Below are 23,758 nucleotides of genomic sequence, written 5' to 3'. Positions count from 1 at the left end.
CAAAAAAAAAACAAAAAAAAAAAAAAAAAAAAAAAAAAAAAAAAAAAAAAAAAGAACCCAACAAGTAATACGATGTTAGATTCCCTCAAACAGCTGGTTTATAAGTGGACTTGAAGTGATGCAAGAATTTTGTATATGTCGTAGTTACTGTCCTCTTAAACTGCCAATGGATTTCTATGTTGCAAAGCAACTATCACATACACAAATTTTAATACGTGTGCAATTTAGAGGGTTTAAAATTAGGCCTAGGCATGAAAACTGTGAACATTCCAAGAAGTAGCCCTATAAGCAGCCCCCTCAAAAAAATATTTAAAATATTTAAATGCCTAAAATGAAGGCTGCTCATTTGTTTTAAAAGGGAGGGGTGTTAGAGATGAAAGTTATTACTATTTATATTTTCCATCTCCAAAATATTTATCATGCATATCTTTAGTCAGATTGCATGCTTTTGACACATACATCAAAATATTGACATTATGATTCAATATAGTCAAGAGTTTCACAGATTTTTTCCACAAAGTATTCTTTAATTTCAGTGGAATGCCTGCTTATTTCTAACTTAAGACAAATCTATTACCAGTTTATATTTTTACTATCTCTACTACACAATTTAGAATAATCACCCCTTCCAGTATAACATTTGTCAGACACTTTTGCTTCTTTGCAACATTTTTTTTCTCTTGAATTTGGGGGTACGGATTCTTCGGAATTTTCAACTGTTAATTTATTTATTCATTAATCTACAATACAAATAAGAATTCAATTTTCTCTGGTCTATCCTTCTAATCTTTCTCTTCCCTTGGAAAAAGCATACTCTTGATGTTTCTAGTCTAGTCTAGTTTCTTTTTATATGAAGAGCAAAGCTAAAAGCACAGAATTCATTTCTATAGTCCATCCTATCATTTCAGTGTCTTTTTGCCTTAAAGACATACTTTTTTCTTGCTCATTGTGAAACGAGCAATTTTCTTATTGCTACTTATTCCTATGCCATTTATTACATTCTCTAATTTCGGTTATAGCTTCACACTTAGCTCTTCATCATACACTGATTTTCAGTGTATATTCTTGTTCCTATTTCCAAAAATTACTTCCACTCTGACTGTAACTGTTCCCAAAGTGCAAGTTTTTTGAGAGTTTCTTGCTGAATAGTTATGCTTTTCTCACACTGCCTTTTCCATAATTAAATTTAAAAGTTTTTTTCACTCTTTCGGAATTTGTTCCTGTGAATTAACCCCTTTCATTCATCATTCTTGTATCTAAATTAGTTTTGATTAGGAACTAGATTACCCCAATGGTACTGAATTGTTAGATACAGAACTGATTGTGATGCTTATAATTAAGGTTTACAAACACTTTGTATTTTAAGAACAGGCTTTCCATTCTCTTGGTTACTGGGTTGAAATCTTGTTTATGGATCACAAGCTTTAGCAAATAACAGTAAACATACATAGGATTTGCAAAGTCAAGAATAAAAGAGTGAGAAGGCTACAGAATCAATACTGTTGGGACACCCCACTGTGATTTTTTAACGTATCTGGTCTTTAATGGAATCTTTAATCTCAGGTTGCATGTTTTCACTGAGGAAACCTCCGTGACTCAGTCCTTTAGAATTAAATTGGTTTTGTGCAAGAGATGCAGCTGCTGCCTGCAAAAGAACTGATGATGTGAAATGAGGGGGAAACAGAAGGAGAACAAGTGGATTCCGAAAGCAGTTAAGGAAATAAGTGTGGTCAGAAACTGCAAGAAAAGCAAGGTATGGAATTATCACTCAGAAATTAGAAGACAAGGGACAAGAAAGAGTTACAAGAGGAAGGACCAGGAGAAAAAATCAGTAAGTGAGGAGAAATGCCAGGATAAAGCACAGCAGGAAACTCTCAATGTCAGCCACTTAGTGCCACCAATGTCTAAGTCATTGCATTTAGAGATGAGGAATTGAGTAAATAGGCCACATTTCGCAACTCTAATTCTGTTAAAGAGAGTTCCGTAGTTATTGTATTGGCATACAGTGTTGTATTGAAAATAATACAATGGACTTACACAACATTAAAAAATGGCTGGGATCTGGAAAAAAGGCAAAGAGTGGAATGCATAATGATGTTTTCATATACATTTTCATCTTTTACTACCGCTAGATAATATAAGAACAACTTTTTCTTGTCCTGAATGCTTCCTTCTGTTATTTACACAGAGAGAAATTCTGCCTTTCAGAAAACATGTTTGCATCACAGCTGCTATGCTTCTGAGCACCTGCAATCCAGCAATTTTGAAATGCTGAAGTAGCATTTCAGGGGAACAGACAATCAGGTTGTGTCACATCACAGAAACTAATGCAAATAAGGGTAACATAAAGCAAAACAGGATGATGTCAACATTTGAGTAAAGGAATAGTGAACAATATATGCACAAAGACAGGACATAAACAATACCATAATTCTGTGGTTTCACTGTATTAAAAACATTCTTTTTCCCAGTTTGAAATTTTCTTAAAATGAATGCTTGCTTTATGATATCATGCAATATTTTCTTAAATGGTATGAGGGGAGGCTTGTATTTGTAGGTCTGCTACACAGAGATGTTTCAACTGCACACCAGAGCAAGTGCATGTACCAGAGTAGGTCCAGAGCAGCAGAAGCAGCATTATCAAATACCACTGAGCACACGCTGGTGATTAGGAGTGACTCGAGGCAACACTTCCCGAAGAAATGTCACCAGAAACGATTCTGTATTTTAAACTTACCAGTCTGTGCAAATCAGTGAGCTTTATAAAGAACTGTTAAACTTGCTGCCCTGCCAATGTTTTGCTACATTCTTATTACTCAGTGATAAAGTAAATAAATTGGCAGTATTCATCCTTTTTAAATTGCATGTTACTTCGAATAATGAGATTCCTATCATCATTAGCCCTCAAAAAAAAAAAATCTTGCAAATAATGCAGAGCTTCTTTTAAATTTAGTGTCTTGATAAGCTAAATTGTTAAATGTTAGATGCTATGGAATTACATTTGGTGTTCTTTAGAATGAATGTTAATTAATATGTAAATTAGCAATTTAACCCTCTTTAAATTGGAAAAAACCCCGTGGGACACCCAATTTCATAGCTGTTAATGATGGTCCAATGACTGTAGAATATTTCTTAAGCATTTCATTATATAAGGAATTACAAAAGTGTACTATCAGATTTTGGCATTTAAGACACAGCAATAACCAGAATGTCAGTTAGAAGAAGTGTTTTTCATTAATGCCTGTGTTATTGTTCTTTCCATTCTTCTCAGATGGTACACTTTTTAATTACTAAAGTTTTAAAAGTAATTTTCCTAGCCGGAGGAATGGTTGATGCAGTGTAATGGATGGCTTATTAACATAAGCAAGGAATCGTAAGGATTGTGTTTATGACAAAACCAAAAAAGATTATGCCAAACAACAGAAAAATACAAAATTGCCCCTCAAAATATCATTTTAGATTTTCATTTTGTACAATAAATCCTCAGAGCATGAAGGAACACATTATTCTTCAATTATATTTAGATAAAAGGTGCAGCTAACATGGTGGAAACTCAGCATCTCTGGTTCAAATAATTTCCCATTGCTTCAAACTTTGCTCCTATTTAAAATACAGACAAAGGAAAAGATCCCAAAACTAAATTAATTAAACCATTAATTAAAAAGTTATGACTGTTTTAACATGGTAATGATAACTTAAACCAAAACCAAGAAATCGAAAGAAATACTTCTTTATCCTAGTGTATAAAAATAGTTATCAAAATCAACATATTTTTCTTTGATTCTGAGTTCTGAAATGCTAATTCATGCCTAACATAGAATATTACTTAATTAAATGATGTAGGCATGTAGAACCTAAATATTTATGTTTATATTATTATTCCCTGTTAACCTTTAAGCCAGACAGAAGTCATGGTTGTGTTATTTAATAAATAAGGTAAATTACATTGTGAAAATTACGTTTCTGTCCTTTTAAACATCTCTGTATTCAGGGATACAGAATGTTTCCACTTTTTAAATACCAGATATAAGGACAGTAGAAGCAAAAAAAGCCATTAGGTTTTCTTTTTACCTCTATGCAAAATGTTACCATTCATATGAAACTGTATGTTCACAATGAACTAGCAAGAACTGGGCTAGACTGAAGGCAGACGTACATTGTATTTCCAGCTTCAGAAGACTGACAAATGTTACATAATACTTTGTATAGGCCACACATTTTGCACAGTTGGTTTGGTTTTTTGTGTTAAATCAGCAGATCCAGAATACCTGGTGTCATTTTAAGGTCAGGGTCTACAGTATCCACAAACAGTGAGCTGAGAGAGCCAAAGCACTGCAAGATGCTGTGATTGGCTTTGGTGATCATGCGCTCACAAGTATTTGAACTCATATTTGTGGAATGACTTTCAGAACAAGGCATTATTCAACCAGATTAAGGAACCTGTTCCACAGGATATGGCACATCTGTATGTATCTTACCTGATGCAGTCCTGTGCCATAATCAGCTCTTTAGAAATACAGCAATTAGCTGTCATAGTAAAATGTTAAATGTTCACAGAATAATTACATTTATCTTGGCTTCTGCATAACTTTTGAACAAGCTGATAATTTTCCCTCACCTGAAAAAATGATAACACTTTTAAACCTATTGACATGCACAAACTATATCTGGCTCTATAAACACCTGTCTAGAATCTGCATCTATTATAGTTCTGTTCATTTTTAAATGTCTGCACCTTCCAAGCAGTAATTAATATGCAAGAATGTAGCTGCACAATTGATTCCTGTGGAGCTTTAAGTCATGCTTATCAGCTATGTCTGTGTTCAAGGAACTTTATAATGTCCCTTGTACATTTTTAGGAGTCATTCCTATCTGAAACAAGTATTTTAAAGCAAAATAAGAACATATATGTGTGCATCACCAAGACAGCAGTTAAAAGGCTGAGATCAGTAATTCATCATCCTTACTTAGTTAAATGCATTAACTAACATATTTTAATGTATCTCTAAGGGAAAAATAAAGGAGGTAACCCAGACTGATTATAACTTCACATTTTTACAATTTTACAATAAATAGGCTTCATCAGAAGTCATTAAAAAGATGAGGGCTCTTTAAGCATCTTCTCAGATTAAATTTCAAGGAAATAAATAGAGAAATGTAGATGACATCCATATGAATACCAAAAAAAATACTAATGCAGGTGATGGGAAAGTGAAAAAAATATATCTCTTGAAAAACACCAAATCAAACCAAACCAAAAAAGCCTAAACTAATTTTTCAGGAAATGTTTTTAGAGTGGAATGGTTACCTGGGAATGTGATGAAATCAAAACTATATTTCACACAGAAGTTTTACATCATTTAGTTTCAATCAATTTGAAATGGTTCATAAAGTTTGACATACTTTGCTTCAGCAGTGTTATCTCAGGAAAATACATTTCAAAATTTCTTGTAAGGTATGTAATAATACTTTCATAATATTAATTATAACATAACCACACCTTTTGTTTGTCATTCTTGAGATACAGAAATTATGAAAATTGCAACTTTAAGACATTAGGTTGCATTGCTGTTTAGATGCATTCACATCAAGCCATTTGATAATTTCAATTTTTATATAAATTTTCAGAATTTTATTCTCCCACTTGGACTAAAAGATAAAGAAATTCCAGACATCAAAGTTTTCTGCACAGCAGAAATTCTGGTCTTTTAACAAGTACATAAGTATAGAGGATTTGACGGACACCCCCTGGAACTCTGTGACATACTTATGCTTATAGTTAGCATTTTTTGGCTTGTTTTCAGCTCTTAGCATGTTGATGGATTCCAAGTACTGCTTCCTTCAAAAGAGACACCTGAATACTTATGTTGATAAGCCACATTGCATTGATGTGTGTTTACACTTTCCATTTAGAATCTGTGCTATTCAACAGGGTACTAAATCATTTCTGGCAGAGGAGAAACAACGTATGGTCTGTATTTTGAACCTGCCCTGAATCACCCATCTTAGCCCAGATTGTGTGAATATCAAATCATAATTAACTGAGAAACTATAGGGTAAAGTAATATCATGTTTAGGGGTAAACCAATGCAGTTTATTAGGGAGCATAGTCTTCCCAGGCAAGTGGTCACAGCACAAAGCCTGAGAGTTCAAGAAGTTTTTGGGCACTGCTCTCAGGCACAGGGTGTGAGTCTTGGGGTGTCCTGTGCATGGCCAAAAGTTGGACCTAATCATACAGCTCAGAATATTCTGTGATTCTGTCACAGTTACCAGTATTTGCATACAAAAATATTGCCTAAAAGGTAAAATATAATTTTCACCCTTCAAAATGAATTCAGAATATTCAGATTAATTCCATTTTTTCTTCAAAGCAATATTAATTCTTCTCATCACTCATACTGACCATCTTTTCTGAGTTCTGTGTTACTTTATATAATTTGAGTTTGATTTACACCAAACATTCAATTAATTGACATAATCTTGGCTCTCAATAACCTGTGTCAGATGCTGATTTCCTTCCCATTTTGAAATTTAGAACACCATAATGTCCGTTTTCTTGGTTAAAAAAAATGAAAAAAAAAAAAAATTAAGATTCCGGCATTTGGTTTGAAAATAGTAAGAAATTGGAACAGTACATATGCCAAGTCTTAGCCTAACACATCTAGACATGGAGTGCATCAGAAGTATACAGCAATTGTTATAGAAATTTTGTTATTTCGGGGAAATGAACAATTTTATTTCTTATATAATCATTTTCATTGTTGCAGAAATTCTCTCTAAAAGCTAAACCTGTAATACATGGAAAAACAATCAAGTTTGTTTTTCAGAAATTAAAATTATAATATTTAATCCAACTGCCCTACTTTTCTTTGTCTCCAGAATAGTTTCCAGTATTAACTCACCTAGTCTAAAGAATGTGAAACCACTATCACCATATTGTATCTGCATTGGTGCATATTTTAAGAGGCTTCTTTTTCATTTCAGTACACATAGTCATGGTATTTATCTTTTTTTGCAAGAAATAATTAAAATTCACGGATGTAGAAGAGTATGGATTACTGGGATAAGAAACCATGGTATAAATAAAAGAGCAACTTCAAATTTTACAGGAATGTAAATTTCATGGGAGGGAGTAGTAAAGCTTGCTTAAAAGGTCCTTTGTGCCATGTGATAGGAAAGAAATTGAAAAGTGACATAGTATTTGAGAAACAGTGAACGGTAGATTTTTAGACTATTAAACGTGCTCATGTCTACATGAAAAACTAGATGTGTTCATAGCATCATTTGATGTAAGAGTGAATACAAACAGACATAATCTGGAGCATAGCTAAGAGGATAACATTAAATGTTACCTCCCATTACTCCAGAACATATAAGTGGGTAAGAAAAGTACTACAATATTGCTTTTATAAAAGTACATCATGTTCATTTCTACTCTCTTTTCAGGGAGCAGTTTGTATAATAGTGTTAAAAATTTAAAATTATGGCATCACAAATTAACTGTGTGAAGTTTCAGCTCACTGACATGTTGCACACACAGTAAGTTCAAGGGGACAAAATACAAGTCACAAGTTGCAAATAAATAATATTTTAAGCACATGGCAATAAAAGGGGAGCTAGATAGGACCGAAAGATCTTTACTTTTATAAACTGGAAAATTAGGGCATTCACTCTTCACAGTTTGGTCACCTTTTTCCATGACACACTGAATTTGCCTAAGCAGCACCTTATTGCTCTTGTAATTTCAGAAGGAAATGATGTTTGACTGGGAAGGGAAACGGACAAGCTAAGTAGAGGGAAGAAAGGACACTAACATCAAAGGAGAGAACACACAATAATAATGTGAAGCAAAACTGGAAAATAGTTAAACAAACTATAAAATAGAATGAAAATAACCTTTTTAAAAATCTGAGATGTGTTCTCATTAGATTGTCTCTGATAAACAAAGGCTAAGCCAACCTCTTGAATTATTATTCCTGAAAAAAACCCAAAAAACATAAACAAAAAACACCCCCCCCCCCAACATCTGTTCATCTTTTTCTGCAAATAATCCAGAGACTGGAACATAAACTGCTGCTCCAATCTCATGGATGAAGAAATTAAAATTAAGAGACCTTCCATCTGAATGTTCTGCCTCTGTGGGTCTCCCTTATGACAAGAATAGCACAAATACACTTCACCCATACTGTGGGTCTCTAAAAGTAATAACATATGAATTACAGCTTGTCTTTAATCTATATATTATTAGCATTATGATGATCAACAAGGAGATACAGGAAATAAAGAGAAAAATTTTATTTAGCAAATGCAAATGAAATATCTGCATATATCTGTTTAAATAACAAACTGTAACATACACTTAGTTCTTTTAGGAACTTAGTTTCATAAAGGTGAATGAGCTTGTAAAATGGACTGGGAGGCAAAAATCAAACAGAAAGATGTGAGAGAGAACAAAGAAATTTCAAAGTACACTTGGCAGATGGTTTAAGAACCCAAATCCCAGAACAGTAAAAGACCAAATAGGTTATAAACAGCTAATCTCATTTAGAAGGAAAGTCAATTCTCTCTGTCCTAAATTTATAATAAAGTAGAGAAAGGAAAAATGGATGATAAATACTATAAGTCACAAGTGTAGAAATTGGAAAAAAAGTGATGGAGGAAGTAAAAAGGGCAAAAGAAAAATCTGTAGTCATCAGAGGTGAGGGAAAGAAAGTTTCTGAAAATGTATTGAGAACATAAAGTATCTTCTGGTCCAAACTGAAATTATTTACTTGTTAGCAGTGATGTAAAAAAGACTATTTAATACAGATTTCTATTCTATACTTGGAACGAAGCTAGATGCCTTAGCATGATGTTTAGGATGATTGTGAAGTATTTGATACACTCTATCAAATACTTAAGAAGGACCTTAAATAACATATTCTAGAAATAAATATTTTTGTCTCAGCTGGTTCAGGCCATAAACTCTCATACTAATTAATGTTGATTTTTAATGAGTCTCAGAGCATTAGAAAAAAAAGCATCAAGCTAGAAGATGCCATGGTAGGATTTAAAAAGCATAAATAAGAAAATCTGTCATTCTGACATCAGTGCCAGGGAAAATACTGGCATGACTGATACAGGTCTTCATAAAATGTTGAAGAATTACAATGTAATTCATTTAATTTATCATGGATTATATAAATTAGCTCTTGTCAAAGCCACTTAAATTCTTCAATTTGTCTGGATGTCACCTGTCCTCTGTTAGTGAAAAGTTTTGATTGCATGATTACAAAATTCCTTTGTGGTCTTTTCTGATTGAGCAAAACTGCAAGGAAATGTCATGTATTAAAGCTCTTCTAATTTGAGCAGGCATTTTTTGTTAAAGAATTGCTGCTAGATTTCTGGTTACCTTTAGCCATCCTACTTCAGAAGAGTTCAGTCTACTTTGAGCAAATACAAGAGAAAGAATATTTTGGTTTAGACTGATTTAAAAAAAAAAAAGAAAAAAAAAAAAAAAAAAAAAAAGTAAGCCACAATCTAAAACATTTTCAATAGATAGCTATTTAAAAAGTAATATTTTAGTTCCTTCATATATTTGATGAGGCTTCTGTTTGAATGCCCTCCAGTATCCTTCATGCACATTTACCCTGTTGGTAATTTTTCATCTAAAGTTCAGTGACTGTTGACTATAAGCAAGGTCCCATTTATCTCAAGTACATATTAAAATATCTCTTTTTAGTGATGTACTTCTTCTCTTGTAGAGCACTTTAAAGTCACTGTGCAGTGGCTGAGTCAACTTTTCTCTATGTAAACTATGAACATAGCACAATAATTTGGAGGAGGTTTATCCTTTATGCTCTGTTGTTGTCCCCTCAGCACTATCATAGTTATTAAGAATAAAACTGTTAAACAACTAAATCAAATTTAAATCAGGTTTCTGAAATTTTTTTCAATGGTTTTACAAAGAGTTAGAGGTGATAATTAAGCATATATACCTACAAATATTGATTCAGTTTCCCCTCTGCTCTTTCCGGAATTCAGTCCATCTCTCTACGCCCTCATTTATTTATTTATTTGTAAAATTATATCATGGTAAAGATGAAGTTTCATAAGAAATCTGAGATCTGTCTATGAAAAGAGTGATTTAAAATCTATGAATAGACATTTCTACTGTCATTTTTGTTACTCTGAAAGCATTCTGACCACATTGAAGAAAGTTTGAGGCCAGGTTTTGGACTCACCTGTAGAATTCTGGGATAACTTAAGACTCTCTTCTCATGAAAATGTAGGTGATTTTGTATTCTGCCTGCTACAGTTAAAACAAAGAAAAACAAAGTGGTGAGAAAACATGTGGAAAGTCTTAAATATTTTTAAAATAGGATTAGAATAAGTATTGAAATTTTTGAAGAGAGCTAGTCTTGCACAGGATCTGTAACACCAGTTTCTTTTCTTTTAGCTGCTTAAAGGAGAAGGAGAAAAAAAAGAATATATAAAATGATGGTTTTGATCTAAGAAAGACCCAAACACCCTGACAAGTGAGGTAATATATGAAGGGAAGATACAGACCCTGCCCTGAGATTTTCATCATTCAAATGTGTTGATTTTTCTGGATAAATTGCTCTATATTCCAAAGTGACACTAAATGCATCTAATCAAAATCCACAGTATGCAGCCAGCTTGGTGGTGCCTATGACAATATGTGTGCTGGAAGTGATGGAAACATGAGTGCTCAATGGTTCAGGCTTCCACAGGAGTGAGTTGCTGGCACAAAGGGCATGTTCTGTCCTCTTCCCTATGGAAACAGCCTCCAAATGAATCTGTTTCAACTTTGTTTGGGGATTCTTATGAGAAACAAAATTGGATCTTTTAAATTGGAAAGTATGCACAAATGGGTACTTTCACACAGAAACAGATGAAATCAGTCTAATTAGCAGGAATATTTGCAGGTCTGGTAAAACAGCAAGGGTTTCTCTGAGAACATGAAAAAACAAGCTCTCCAAAGGGCCATCTGTAATTTATCCTTCAGGTTAGATGCATGATCAGCATCTCATCCACTGATGATAGATGGATTCTCTAGGACATGTCTGAGGACTGAGTTTCCCTCCCTCCTGCTATCATCTCATCTAATTAGACCAGGATATTTTCTTTTTGTCTTCTCATTCACTTCCACTACCAATATTCAATCTGTTACAGCTGACTATAATATAAAATACTCTAACAAATAATTACTTGCACACATTCAAAGACATCTGTAGCTATTTATGGGTAAAACAAATGAAAACTTATTAGGTAGTTTTTCAGCTTCATCTCTCATTGCTAATTCCTGTATATAATACCTTTTCCAAATTATTTTTAGGATTTTTCTTACCATAGTAAAGGCAAATTCCTTCATTGCTCTTTCCTCACTTTCACTCAGCAAGTTAACACTATAAGCTTTACATATGAAGTTTAATTATGTTCTCTGGTGACTATCATTCTCATTTGATGGTTTGCAGTGAAATAATTTTACAAATAATGCATTTGGTTCCAATGTCAGGGTTACAGGCAAGAGAATAATTACTGAAATTAACATTCCTTTTTTCCTCACTTAACACTTATATGGTGAATTTGGTTAGAACTTAATTAAGGAGCCTTTTTGCTGAGTGGAAATAAATCTTTGAAGAAAATCAGTCTCTGAAACACTCACATTAGTTCCAGGATTTCAGTTCAAAGAAGGCTCTCTAAATACAACAGAAGACATATACCTAATGTGTTATATACATTTTTACCTGGGGCTGGAATGCCAAATGAGTAGTTTGGAGGGTGCATTGTGAATGGTATTCCAGAAAAAAAATATTCTAACTGTAATGGGGAAAAATATTAATTTATACTAAAATGACATTTTCTAGATTAATACATAGAAAATTACTTTTTTCTCAAAAATGCCTTTTATTTACATCCATGCAGTTACACTACTTAAAGAAGAAAAGGATTTGCTACTCAGTATAGTTGCAACAACAGTTCTTCTTCCTGGAATCTGAAGCAGTTACCACTGAGAACCCCTGTGAAATCTATAAAATGGCATAGAGCCTGGCAGAACACTCAGGAGAAGTAATACTGTCTCTCAATACCATACTCCTATGGTCCTCAAATTGACACACTTGGCAGTTAAGAATGAGACAAAGCACTTGTTGTGTAGCTCAAATTTCTCCTCATTTGTTACCAATTCACCACTCTCATTTACTTTCTTTATTTGGCAGTGTGCTTTCTTTAACTTTTATTTTTTGGCTGACATTCCTGCTCTCCCTATTATTCTTTCCATCCTCTGCCAAGAACAGCTCCAGCTGTATCTTGGTCTTCCTGACCAATCCTTACATCTGAGCAACATCGCTGTACTCTTCCCAGGATACTTGTCCCTGCTTTGACTACCTTTCCATTTCCTTCTTGCCTCTTCATTTGACCAGCAGGTCTTGATTCAGCCACGCCATTCTCCTTTCCTCTTACACCAAAGGATTGGTGTAACTTTCTTAAAGATCTGCCAGCTTGGTTCTGCTCCCTTGTCCCAGAGAGCAGTTTCTCAGGCGAGCCTGTTGACTAAACCCTGGATTCCTCCCACCACGCTGCAGTGATGGCAATTACGTCCCAACTTTCTAGCAGGGCAGTGGGATCCAGCTCCTCCAGTTTGCTGCCCATGCTGTGTGCATTGGTGTAAAGGCACCTTAGCTGGGAGGTCAGCTGTGTCTCCTTCATAAAGTAGCACTCTGTAGAAATTAAGATAGACACCTTTAATGACCTCTGTACACAATGAAAATAAAGAGGTACTTTTGTATTTCACTTTATCCTTCTTGTTTTAGACAGCTGCTTTTAAAACAGGTGATTAGGTCCCTAAAGTGCTTATTTCTTTCCAGTGGTTGTGAAGAAAGGCATCTGAAGTTGATCAGAAGAATAGAAATCCAGGCAAACACTCACCTGCACAGGGAAGAATAGAAATCAGGATCATAACTTTGGATAGAAATCAAACTCAGTACTGCAAATACAGCCGGCAGAGAGTATTCTTCAGGTACTCACAGGTCAGTGCAAAGCAAGTACTGGCCCAAATAAAGTAACAATCTAAAAAGAACAAAACCCCCCAGACATTAAGAATGGGGGAAAACTGCTAAATTACAAATATTTGACTACTGTTATTTGATGTCTAGCAAAAGTAGGTATTGAAGATGCAGCTCATTTAAATCCCTTGGTGATTCATAGGAAGAAAAGCATAGATTCAGCAGTTTTTGACTGAGTCTTAGACAGAAGAGCCAATGGGACTCAGAGCAGTTCTACAAGTAAATTTTTCCATGACAATAATCATTATTTTGTAGTCTTCTCATACTCTCTGTGGGTGGTTATAATAAAAGGGATGATTTACTTTCAGATATGGAAATGTCCCCACACACATGTACAAAAAACTTAGAAAGAATGGAATGTGAGTTTTAAAATGCAATATAATTGCATGACAACTATATTTGTAGCAGGTGAAGTACAAACCACAAGGTAGATATTAAATAAATCATATTTTATTATATGTGGCTGTATTTGGATGCCCAGTTAAGTACCTAATTATATGAAAAATGCAATTGCTGTGTAAAACAACGTTAATTTTCAAGCACGTCCGCTGAACTTGGGGTTATCATTCAGATAGCTGCTCAATTGCGTGCTCTTGTACCCCACCTGCAAAAAATATCTGTGTGCTTGTCAGGAGTCTGGCACAGGTTATTAGTGAAGAAAACCAGGGCTTTGCAGGTTCAGCAGGCAGTCCCATGATCTATCCAACATAGCTGACAAATTTCATTATGACTCCTAACTAGAGCTTTGGCAGTGCAGCTTTGTTTTGTTTTGCTGAGGGAACGTGCAGGGAGAGCCCTTTCTCTCCTCAGACTGTAGAGCTTTTGATTTCTTGGATTTCATCTCCAATTGATGAGTTCTCTGCTATGCTTACCTACATTTCATTTTCTTTACTTCTCTGACACATGCTGCATGCCATTAGAGAGCAAAAAATACTGCTGGAACTCCTATTCTTAGTGTTGGTCCATTTGCTTTTTTGATTATCATCCTAACTGTCAAAGAAATGAAATGGCATTGCTTTTCAGTACTGTGCTCCACAGTTCTCGGTTTCACACTGTTCTTTGTTTCCTTGACAGGCAGAAACTGTTTCTGTTTTTCCTCATGAATGCCTTATGTGTGATGCTGAACAGCTCATGGTGACAGCTTAAACATAGCAAGCCGCCCTAAAGGGCATTTCTCAAATGTGTTTGCCCTTTCTTCACATCAGACATGTTAATAAGGCTCAAGACTACCTATGTTTTTCTGTGGAGAATAGGATCTTTACAGCTTAAATATCTCTATACTCATGTAAATATTACCTAGGTGACAGAACACTTGGATTTGTGCTGGGAAGATTCTCTGAGTTCTTTTTTTCAGCTTTGGCTTTAATATATTATTTGAAAAGCTTCTTTCTTGAACAAAAAGTAACATTTTCCTACACATTCGTCCATTTGACTGTAAATTGCAGATAATGAGGTTGAGGGAATGGAGTGCTATGTGACTTGCCTGGCAGGAGAAAAATGAATACTGAGAGAGGGCATATAAAGGGACCGGTAAGACCTAAACATATGGTGGAGTGACCATTTCTTTCCAAGAAGCTGGTACCTAAGAGCTTTAAAGAGGACTTTGCAGCTGTCCTCTTTCAGAGCCTAGTTCAAGGAAGTGCTGGATGTTGGGGCTGATAAAAACTTTATGGAGAAACATACAGATTTGACAGACTGCAGATAGTTCTGATGAAATGGTTAAACCTCCATCAGGGACGAGGCAGCATGATGATCCCTGAGGGTTGGTGGTTCACCAGTTTCTTGAGCACCTTCCTGGTTTTCTCATCCTCATCCAACAGGGAGTGTCTGTGAAAAACCATGGGGGTGGCTGAGAGCCAGAGACCCATCTTAAGCTCCCTGAGCAGATGGTTTGTGGACAGACCAGGTCTCCCTGTCTCCAGATCAGTGCTCAAAGGATATGTCTTGGGGTCCAAAAGACCTAGAACAAACAAAAAACTTCTACTCTTAGTCTCCCAGCACTTATTTTTCTCTCACAGATGTTATCTGACTTTTTAAAACATCCCATATTTGAAGGACAACTGATGTGACAGTGGTGAGAGATGCTCACTACAGCTTTCCAGCACTCCTCACAGAAAGAAATCACAGACCTTGTATGGCCTGTTTCCACCAAGTGTTTTTCCATGCCTCTCTGTCATATTATGTCATTGCCATTTACTGGATTCTTTCATCTTAGCTGGACAAAAAAGAAGCTGTCATCTCTTCAGATGGTGATTTTCATCCATTTGCTTTGTCGTAATCTATTGGCAAAAGCTAGACCTCTCTCCAGAAAGCAGTTCTTTCATGCATTTATAATTTTCTTGACCTCTACAAGTTGAGGACTCTTTGCCTCCAGCCCTGTTTCTCAGAAGCAGGTGCATGTTGGCCAGTGTACAGCTCTGTGCCATGGCTAGACTGCTCCCCATACCTGAGCTGCAGAAAGCAGTATTTGCTTTTACAGTGCTTGGTCAGCTTTCAATTTATCCTACTGATGCACATTGATCTTTTGGCCCTGCTGCAGTGAAACAACAGCGGTGATTGGGATGTTGATCTTCAGGTGCTGGTAGACAGTCAAGTAGGTATAGATGCTGAAAGACGAGCAGCAGTTTTAAAAAGGACTGTGATGTCCAAACCTTTCTTCAAGTCTACTTTGCAAAAAAATGCTCCATGGAAAATTTAGCATTTCATGGTGTTGCCAGAGTAGTTCTAAATTACACAGATGACCGCAGCCAACTCTGGACCAAGGGGCAAGCGAATGCAGCAGTTTAGTTTCAGTTCTGGTCCTCAAAGCTTCCAGTCTGAGCATCTGGCTGAATACACCTGAGCTCCCTCCCAGCTTGTAAACGTTTTTCCCCAAACACTGGAGAAGTGAGGAAGGAGGAAGGCGTTTCTGCCCTGGAGTATGGAAGCATAGATCTTAACTGGGAAGTGGTTAGGTTAGATGTGACTTGCTAGTTCACTCCTAGAGAGCACAGCAAACTCAGAGACAACTGTTTTTGCAGAGGATGCTGTTGACACTTTCTAGTTTATGTCTTCTCCTTCATTATCCTTGTGTTATTGGCAGTGCAAAATCAGGTAATAAAAAAATGTAATAAAGGCAAAGAAATTTGCTCTCTCCAACAGCAATTACCTGATTTATAGATGTGTGAGGAGATTAAAAAATTGTGAAAATAACTACAAAAGAGTTTCCTGATCAAAATTTCAGACAGTGGTTCTCTCCTTTGAGAAAATAATGCAGCCTTAAAAAGAAGCAAAACCAATAGATAAGTTCCCACACATCTGTGTATATATGTGCAAGTAGAGAACTATAAAATATATTACACACAGGAGCTCAGAGTTATTCCAGTATGTATCTGTGGTTTAAATTTCAACAGGATGAATTAAATAGAAAGTGTTGACCTCATTAAATAGATTCTAGTTTTGTATCTGTATTTGTACACAACAGAACATTTGTGTATTCATAAGAAACCAAAAAAGCTATCATTCATATGTAGGCATTTATCAGATAAATAGCAGAGGGCAAATTATGCTGTTTTATTAAGCAAAAATAACATTTTCAGTCTCTTCTCACTACTATAGTATTTTAAGTGTACTTTTACTCTCCATTTACATAATAACTTCATGAAAAGTGAATTAATTGAGTAAGAGGAACTTTATCTGCTGTGTACATCTCTAATCCCTTCTGTTTATATTCTTTTCACACAGAGATTGAAAGATTTAAAACAAAGGGAATTTGCTCGAAATGTGGCCTCAAAGTCATGGAAAGATGAGAAGAAACAGGAAAAGGCACTCAAGCGACTCCACCAGCTTGCAGAGTTACGGAAGCAGTCAGAATGGCAAGTTTTTAAAAGTCATATGAGGTTTTAATGCCCTCTTTCCTCCTTTCCAGAAGAAATTGCAATATTTTTACTCCTACACAATGTAATATACAGAGACTGTGTGTACTGTAACCTGTTTTCAGGTGTCTTCAATTCCAAATGATCCTGCTCTGCAAACCATACATTGAAAACCTCTGACTTAATTACATGCTGTTTGAAAGTTTGTCATTTTCTCTCCTGTAGACAGTTATTGTCATGTCTTCTAAATGGAATGTTTTGGACACTTTTATAATGTCACCATTTTACCTTATCCAAACTGATCCGAAGAGATTAGTGTGACTGTCTCAACATTTGATTGTAAGTTAATGGGAGAGGATAAACCCTTTGTGAACAATTTTTACTACTTCTAGTGTACTGGGATTTTTTCGTCAGTTTTTCGGTAGGATCATTCAAATGAAAAACAAGTAATTAACTGAATTAAGTTGGTGTAACACTGTTAGCTCTATTGATTAATATCAAGACAGAGGACAAAGATTGCAGTAGTAAACCTTTAAATTTAAGAAGTCTCCTTCATTTAATTACGCCAAATGCTTCAGTAGAATAGATTGCCATCAGACCAATTGTTTATATTAATCTATGACCACAACGAGTTAATCACATAGATAAACTGGCATTGTTTTAAATTCATCTGAAGACTACTGTACCCTGGAAATAATAGCATTCAGAGTTTATTACAAACTCATTTTGGCCCATGTAATTGCTTTTGAGCAATCGGCTGACATATAACAGTTTAGTGCTAATATATCATTTTTATGATTACGACTCCATTTTCATACAAATCTGCTGAAACAAATGTAACTGCCTGTGGGAAGCTTCCTCTATGCCCACGCACTTGAAGATGCAGCCTCAGATAGACTGATAATGTCGGTGATAATAGGAAAGCCAGAACGAATCTGGGAGGGAAACAGCAGGTTTACTTTTAGAAAGAGCCAGGAGTCTACAATATTTTGCATAGAGTGTAGAAAGAAAGAGCTTGCTATTCCTCCCTGTAATCACTAATAGGCTCAGGGGAGGCTGAGTGCCAGGATTTTGGTGGAGGGGTAGCATTCCCAATTGCTTGGGAAAGACAGAAGGTCAGCCCTTGTAAGCAGAAGTCTACACACGTACAATTGTTACCGTCCCTGAGTACTGTCTCTCAGGTTCAAACACAGTTCCTCACAACAAGCTAATTCAATCTGACAACAAAATTATTGTTCATCTTGTGCACAGAAAAATTTTATTTTGCTCTTCTAAGAAGACTTTGAAAAGGATTTCTTTATATGACTTCTCCAAGAGATACTTTGTTCTTAACATACAAGTAGGGCTTAATTTGTATCTTCTGATGCTGAATTTCTGGCAAATGCAAATATATTCTCTGAAATGCACACATATTCTCATATTATGAGTTGACCCTACTCCAGGGAGTCTTTCTGTCTTTCCCCTTGTTGAAGATCAATGTATTTTTATAGCATTTATAAAACATGATTGCCAATTATAGATAGCTTATATGCAGATCTAACAGTTTTAATTTATTTACATTTAATTAATTTTTTTATATTTTTTATCAAATTCTTTATTTAATCTGTTTACAGGTTTTTTTTGTTAGTGTACTGTCGTACCACATTGATAGCAAATGTAGATAATTAGTATGATAAAATGTGTGCTTTAAATATATCTTGGAAAAACACTTTTATGGTGGCTATTTATGTCACATCTTTAATGGAAAATGGCAACAGTCATTTCAGTCTCGGTTAATTATCTGTTTCAAGAAATCAGTGGTTTACCATTTTTGTTAAGGCCCTAGAATAGGTAATTTTTTTTTTAATTACAAGAAACTAAATCACATTTAAAATCTGAGATATTTTGAAAAGAGGAATAATGTAATTAATGGAAGCAAAACACAGAAAATGTGGTAAAGTAAGTCAAATCACGGTTGATAATGAGACCGGTAAAGTTGCGGGGGTTTTTTTCCCCACTAATGTTTGCTGGCAGTTTTAGTATGAATATCTCTTTGAAAGTTTTCAAAGTCATTTATTGTGGAATAATTTAATGATAAAATAAGAATCTACTCTTAAAAAGGTCAAAAAACCAAAGTCTTCCCTAAGCAAGCAGAATGTTTCTCTTTCTCTTCTAGAGTTTGATTTTGCAGATGCTTCAGGTGGAAGCATCTCTTTTTGAACATGGTACAATTTCCTTTGCAGAGGCCTTTCGGAAAACCAAGACATACCACAAATTATGTTCCCCTAAATATAAATTCAGAGTAAAAACAATATTTGTTCTGCTTGTACATGGGCATAACTGAAAAAGAACATTCATGTGCTGACATTAAAACATGTAATTTTCTATGTGTAAAGACAGTCTTGCCCATATAGAAGCCCAAACTGATGATAAATTGCACATTTACCCTGTTGAAACTTAGCTTTACCTTGTAAGAAATTGATTGACACCCTCCTTTGCCAGACAGACATTGTCCAATGCAAGCTCTGTCATAACTTGGTTACTTAATACAGTTTTCTTTTGTTTTTGTTTTTGTTTTTGTTTTTAATTTTTTTTTTAACTTTAAAGCATCACTGGGAGTGGACCACTGCTTAAAGCCCCCCGATTAGTCCTGGAAAAGCAGCAATCACCAGATGGCATTTTCCTGTGCAAGGGCAGCAAGTTCACAGCAAGTTCTCAAAGAACCATCACAAGTGAAGGACAAGGTTTCTCCAAAAGCATACTAGAGAAACAGCAACTTATTATCAGCAGGCACCATGCCCCAACTGAAAGACACCATGCACTTGGAAATCACATGTCACAAATGTTCCCAGATAGCAACAATACCTCTCAAAGGGCAGGAGTGTCTTTTTCATTCTCTAAAAAAGTCCCTTTGAAGCTTGAGTCCTCAGCATCAGTCTTCAGTGAGAACTCTGAAGAAGGAAATGATTGTAGTGAGTCCCCCAGCCATAAAAAAAAGCAAACTATTGAAGGTTGTCATTCTGTCACACTTTTGGAGGAACAACTGAAAGGAAGTTTGGATGAAGAGTCACCTATTACACAAGACCAAATGGATTTGGATAGCAGTGCATCAAGTCATGTAGCTGCAAAACCTAAAATGTTGAAGGAAAATGATAAAAGTAGTGATAGGGAATCAGAAGAAAAATTTAGAGCTAGTCCTTCATTTTCTAAAGTCAAAATACCACTTTCAAATTTGAATTTTTCTGCTTCACTGAGAGAAACAGAGCAAGAGAGCAAACTGAATGAATCTGAACAATTCTTAGAAACTCCCATTTCAATTTCACGCCAAGCTAGAAATTTTTGTACGCAGCTGAATACCTACAAGCACAGCAATGCCCACCGGCCTGACCAGTTATCTGAGCTCCCACGACAGCCAACACCTGAGCTGACCTGTTCAAGCAACATTAATGACAGTCCTGGAGTAATAAAAAGAGAAAGATCTTTGGAGATTACAGAAACCACAGATGAGAATATGGAAACGCTTGCAAAGGAGACCACGGTTAAAGAAGTTAAGCCTCAGGCATTGCCTTTCCTCCATGTAGTGAGCAAAGATGGCACCACCGCTCTGCAGTGGCCCACAGAATTACTTCTGTTTACAAAAACTGAGCCCTGTATTTCATATGGCTGTAATCCATTGTATTTTGACTTCAGACTCTCTTTAAATCACAGGGAGAGTACACAGCATGGAATAAACAAAACAAGCTGTAAAGAGCTTTCTAAAAATAAGACTGCAGATGAATATGAACCCTCAGGTTTAATAAAACACAAGCAAATGTCAAATGGACAAGATAATCAGTTGTTGAAACCAAAGAAGATGAAAGGGTCCCTAAACCCAAGAAAGGCCAAGCAAAAAGCTGAGTCAGACATAGGGAAAGAAATGAATGAAAATGGTCAAAAATGCATTGCAGATTATTTGAATGAAAATATACCCAAAGTGCCTGCTTACCTTGATGTCTCACAAAAGGATTATGTGACAGAAAAAAGTCTTTATACAACAACACTGAGAAGACCTTTAAAGCATCATTTCCATGGCTGTGAAAGAAAAACTCAGAACATTAGAAACGACAGCATTTCCCTTTCTGCTTTTATGTCTAGGATTAAAAAATCTAAATCTGCAAAATGCCATTCAATTGATTCTGAAGAAAGATATGAGAACCAAAATTACTCCAGACCCCTTCAAGATGTGGCCAGTTGCAGCAGTGACATAAGTGACAGTGGAAAAGACTCTAGTGGAAGTTTCTTTAGTTGTAAATCCAGTTCAAACAGCAGGTATTCAGATAATGAAGGGTGTGGAAGTTACACAAGATGCTGGAGATTCCCATCTCCTCAAAATTCCTCATCAGGCAGACATTCCAGCTATTCTGACACTTCAGTTAGCAGTACGAGTAGCTACATGAGCTACATGAGTCCCACATCAAACAATCACAGAAGAAATAATTTGCTTTGTTGTTGTAAAAGAAAAAGCAAGACAGATGAAAGGCACAAATGTAAACACAGAAAGCACAAGTGTATTTTCACTTCTGATGATACAGACGAGGATTATCTTTGTCATAGTAGAAGTCACAGAACTAGAAACTGTATTCAGAGTGGCACAATTAAATATGGAAGATGTTCAAGACATAAAGTTTTACAAAGCAGAGACAGGTCAAAACACAGGAGATGTAGACATCAGCATTTTGGCAAAGCTCATAGTAGGAGTAGAAGCTATCACAAATCCAAAAGTGGTTCCACCAGTGATTCAAGAAGCAGTGAAAGATCATCTAGCAGCAGAATATCAAGACGCAGCAGTTCGGGATCCTTCTCAAAAGAGACTGACAACTGTGACAACAAGACAAAAGATGATGTTGAGAGAGGTTCTAATGCTGAACCAGGAAAAGCTGAAACTGCACATTCCAACTCTCCAAATGTGAATAATCAGTCTAAAAACTTTGCCACCTGCTCTTCCAAAAACCTGGAAAAAGACATATGTGGAAAAAGAAAGTCAATGACAGCCAAGTTACTTTTAGAAAGAGTGCAGTCTAAGAAAACCCAGGCAAAAATGTGTGATTCAGAGAGATTTTCAACCAGCAGTGGGATAGAATTCAAGGATCACTCACAAGGTCACTTTGCTCTTCAGTTTTCATCATCAATAGATGACATTGCAATGTTACCTGCACCAGAGAAAGTTCTAAGCATAGGTAAAAATGACATGGGACATAATGAAATCAGTTCGTTGGAAAACAGTGAGAAGAAAAACAACTCTGAAGAATCAGAGATTACTAACATTACACTTTCACCTGGAACTGATTATGATCATTGTGTTCTTAAAGACATAATTCAAATTGAAACAGGCTATCAGAGCCCAAGCATAAAAAGGAACACAGCAATAAAGGAACAAACCAATTTCTTCATTAGTGAAATGCAGCCCTTTATACAAAGCTGTGATCCAGTACCAAATGATTTCCCCGGTGCTTTTCCCTTTAATAGATATTCTGTTGTTAATTCAACAGAGACCAAAGAAGAACTATACGATGTAAACATGGACCTGAACCGGGCGGAAGGCAGTTCAGACTCTTTTTGTGGCAATGCTATGCAGAAGAATGGTGACACACAAAATGACCTAGAAGTGTACAGTAAACCCACCTCCCCTCCTTTAACACAGCAGCCTATCACATTTACACCAGAAGAAGTAGACAAATACAGGTTGCTGCAGCTGCAAGCCCAGCAGCACATGCAGAAACAACTTCTGGCAAAACATCTGAAAGTTTTGCCTGCCCCAGGACCAGCTGCCTTCTCTGCAACACCAGCAGTTCCTGCCCTCCCTATTCAGCAGCAGGCCACTGTCACCACCATCCACCACACGCTGCTGCAACGCTTTGCTGTCTCAGCATCTGTGCACTCCCACAGCAGCCATGTCTCCCTGGCGCCCCACCACCCCCTCTCTCAGTCACATTTTGTCCCCATATCCCTTTCCCCATTAGCACCAGCCCTTATTCCCACCCACCCTGCTTTGCTGACAGGACACCCGCTGCACTTGGTTTCTGCCACTCCCCTCCACCCTTCCCCACTGACCTTCCCTGCACTGCCACACGCTGCATACATCCCAGCCTTATTTACACCACACCTGCACACAGCCACACCTTCTGCTATACACCCAAATCATCTAGTACACCCCTTTCTGCAAGAGCAAGAGCCCCATCACTATTCTTGTTCTATCCAGACCCAACAGTTACCTACAGCGAAAGAAGTTTTCAGCATTTCTAGCTACTTAAACTAGCCCAAATAATTTCACGATGGCTCCAACCCCAAATTTAAATAAAATAAAGCATTCAGCATTCAATCATGTCAGAGGGGAAATCTAATGTTTTGCTAAGAGCACAACTGCAAAGATTTTAAAGTCCGCAATCTGACAGCATATGAATGTTGATTTTATTCTTGTATCACTGAGGAAAAGCTACTTTAAAGCCTTTCGTGATACTATCACAAGAAGGATGGGTGGCCAGTGTCATTCTACAGAATGTTTAAAAAGAATAGCTTGAAGTGAAGTCAGTAGGAATGGGACCGCAGCACACAGACAAAATGGGATCAATATCGACACTGATTTAAAGTAGCACAGTTTAAGGTTGAGCAATCTTGACACACCTCAAAGATCTGATTTCTGCATTTGTATATGAAACAGTGCCTGGTTTGGTTAAGGTATTTTAGACTGAGCAAAAAATAAGGTATTTGGGAGCAGCAAACCCAGGGACTGTCTCCTGGCCAAAGTAAACTGAGGAGGCTCAGAGGGAGGGGTGGTGAGCTAACACCAGAAAACGAGGATCACAACAACATCTTGAAGAT

At 36.2% G+C, this 23,758-nt stretch overlaps 1 protein-coding gene across 1 annotated transcript in view; it reads left to right on the top strand.

Annotated features, from left to right (window-relative positions):
- ZNF804B (zinc finger protein 804B) overlaps window positions 1-23,195 on the top strand; it is a 224,211-nt gene extending 201,016 nt beyond the window's left edge. Inside the window, exons 3-4 of the mRNA XM_066187688.1 lie at window positions 16,791-16,921; window positions 19,508-23,195. Of these exons, the coding sequence (XP_066043785.1) occupies window positions 16,791-16,921; window positions 19,508-23,195 (3,819 nt within the window). The remainder of the gene's footprint in view (window positions 1-16,790; window positions 16,922-19,507) is intronic.
- The last annotated feature ends 563 nt before the right edge of the window (window positions 23,196-23,758 follow it).

This window comes from Chamaea fasciata, unplaced genomic scaffold (genome assembly GCF_029207755.1).
Source record: "Chamaea fasciata isolate MVZ Bird 193981 ecotype frontalis unplaced genomic scaffold, bChaFas1.0.hap1 SCAF_1, whole genome shotgun sequence".
Lineage (NCBI taxonomy): Eukaryota > Metazoa > Chordata > Aves > Passeriformes > Sylviidae > Chamaea > Chamaea fasciata.
The sequence above is the reverse complement of the archived record's forward strand: the minus strand, read 5'-3'. Positions and strand labels throughout refer to the sequence as shown.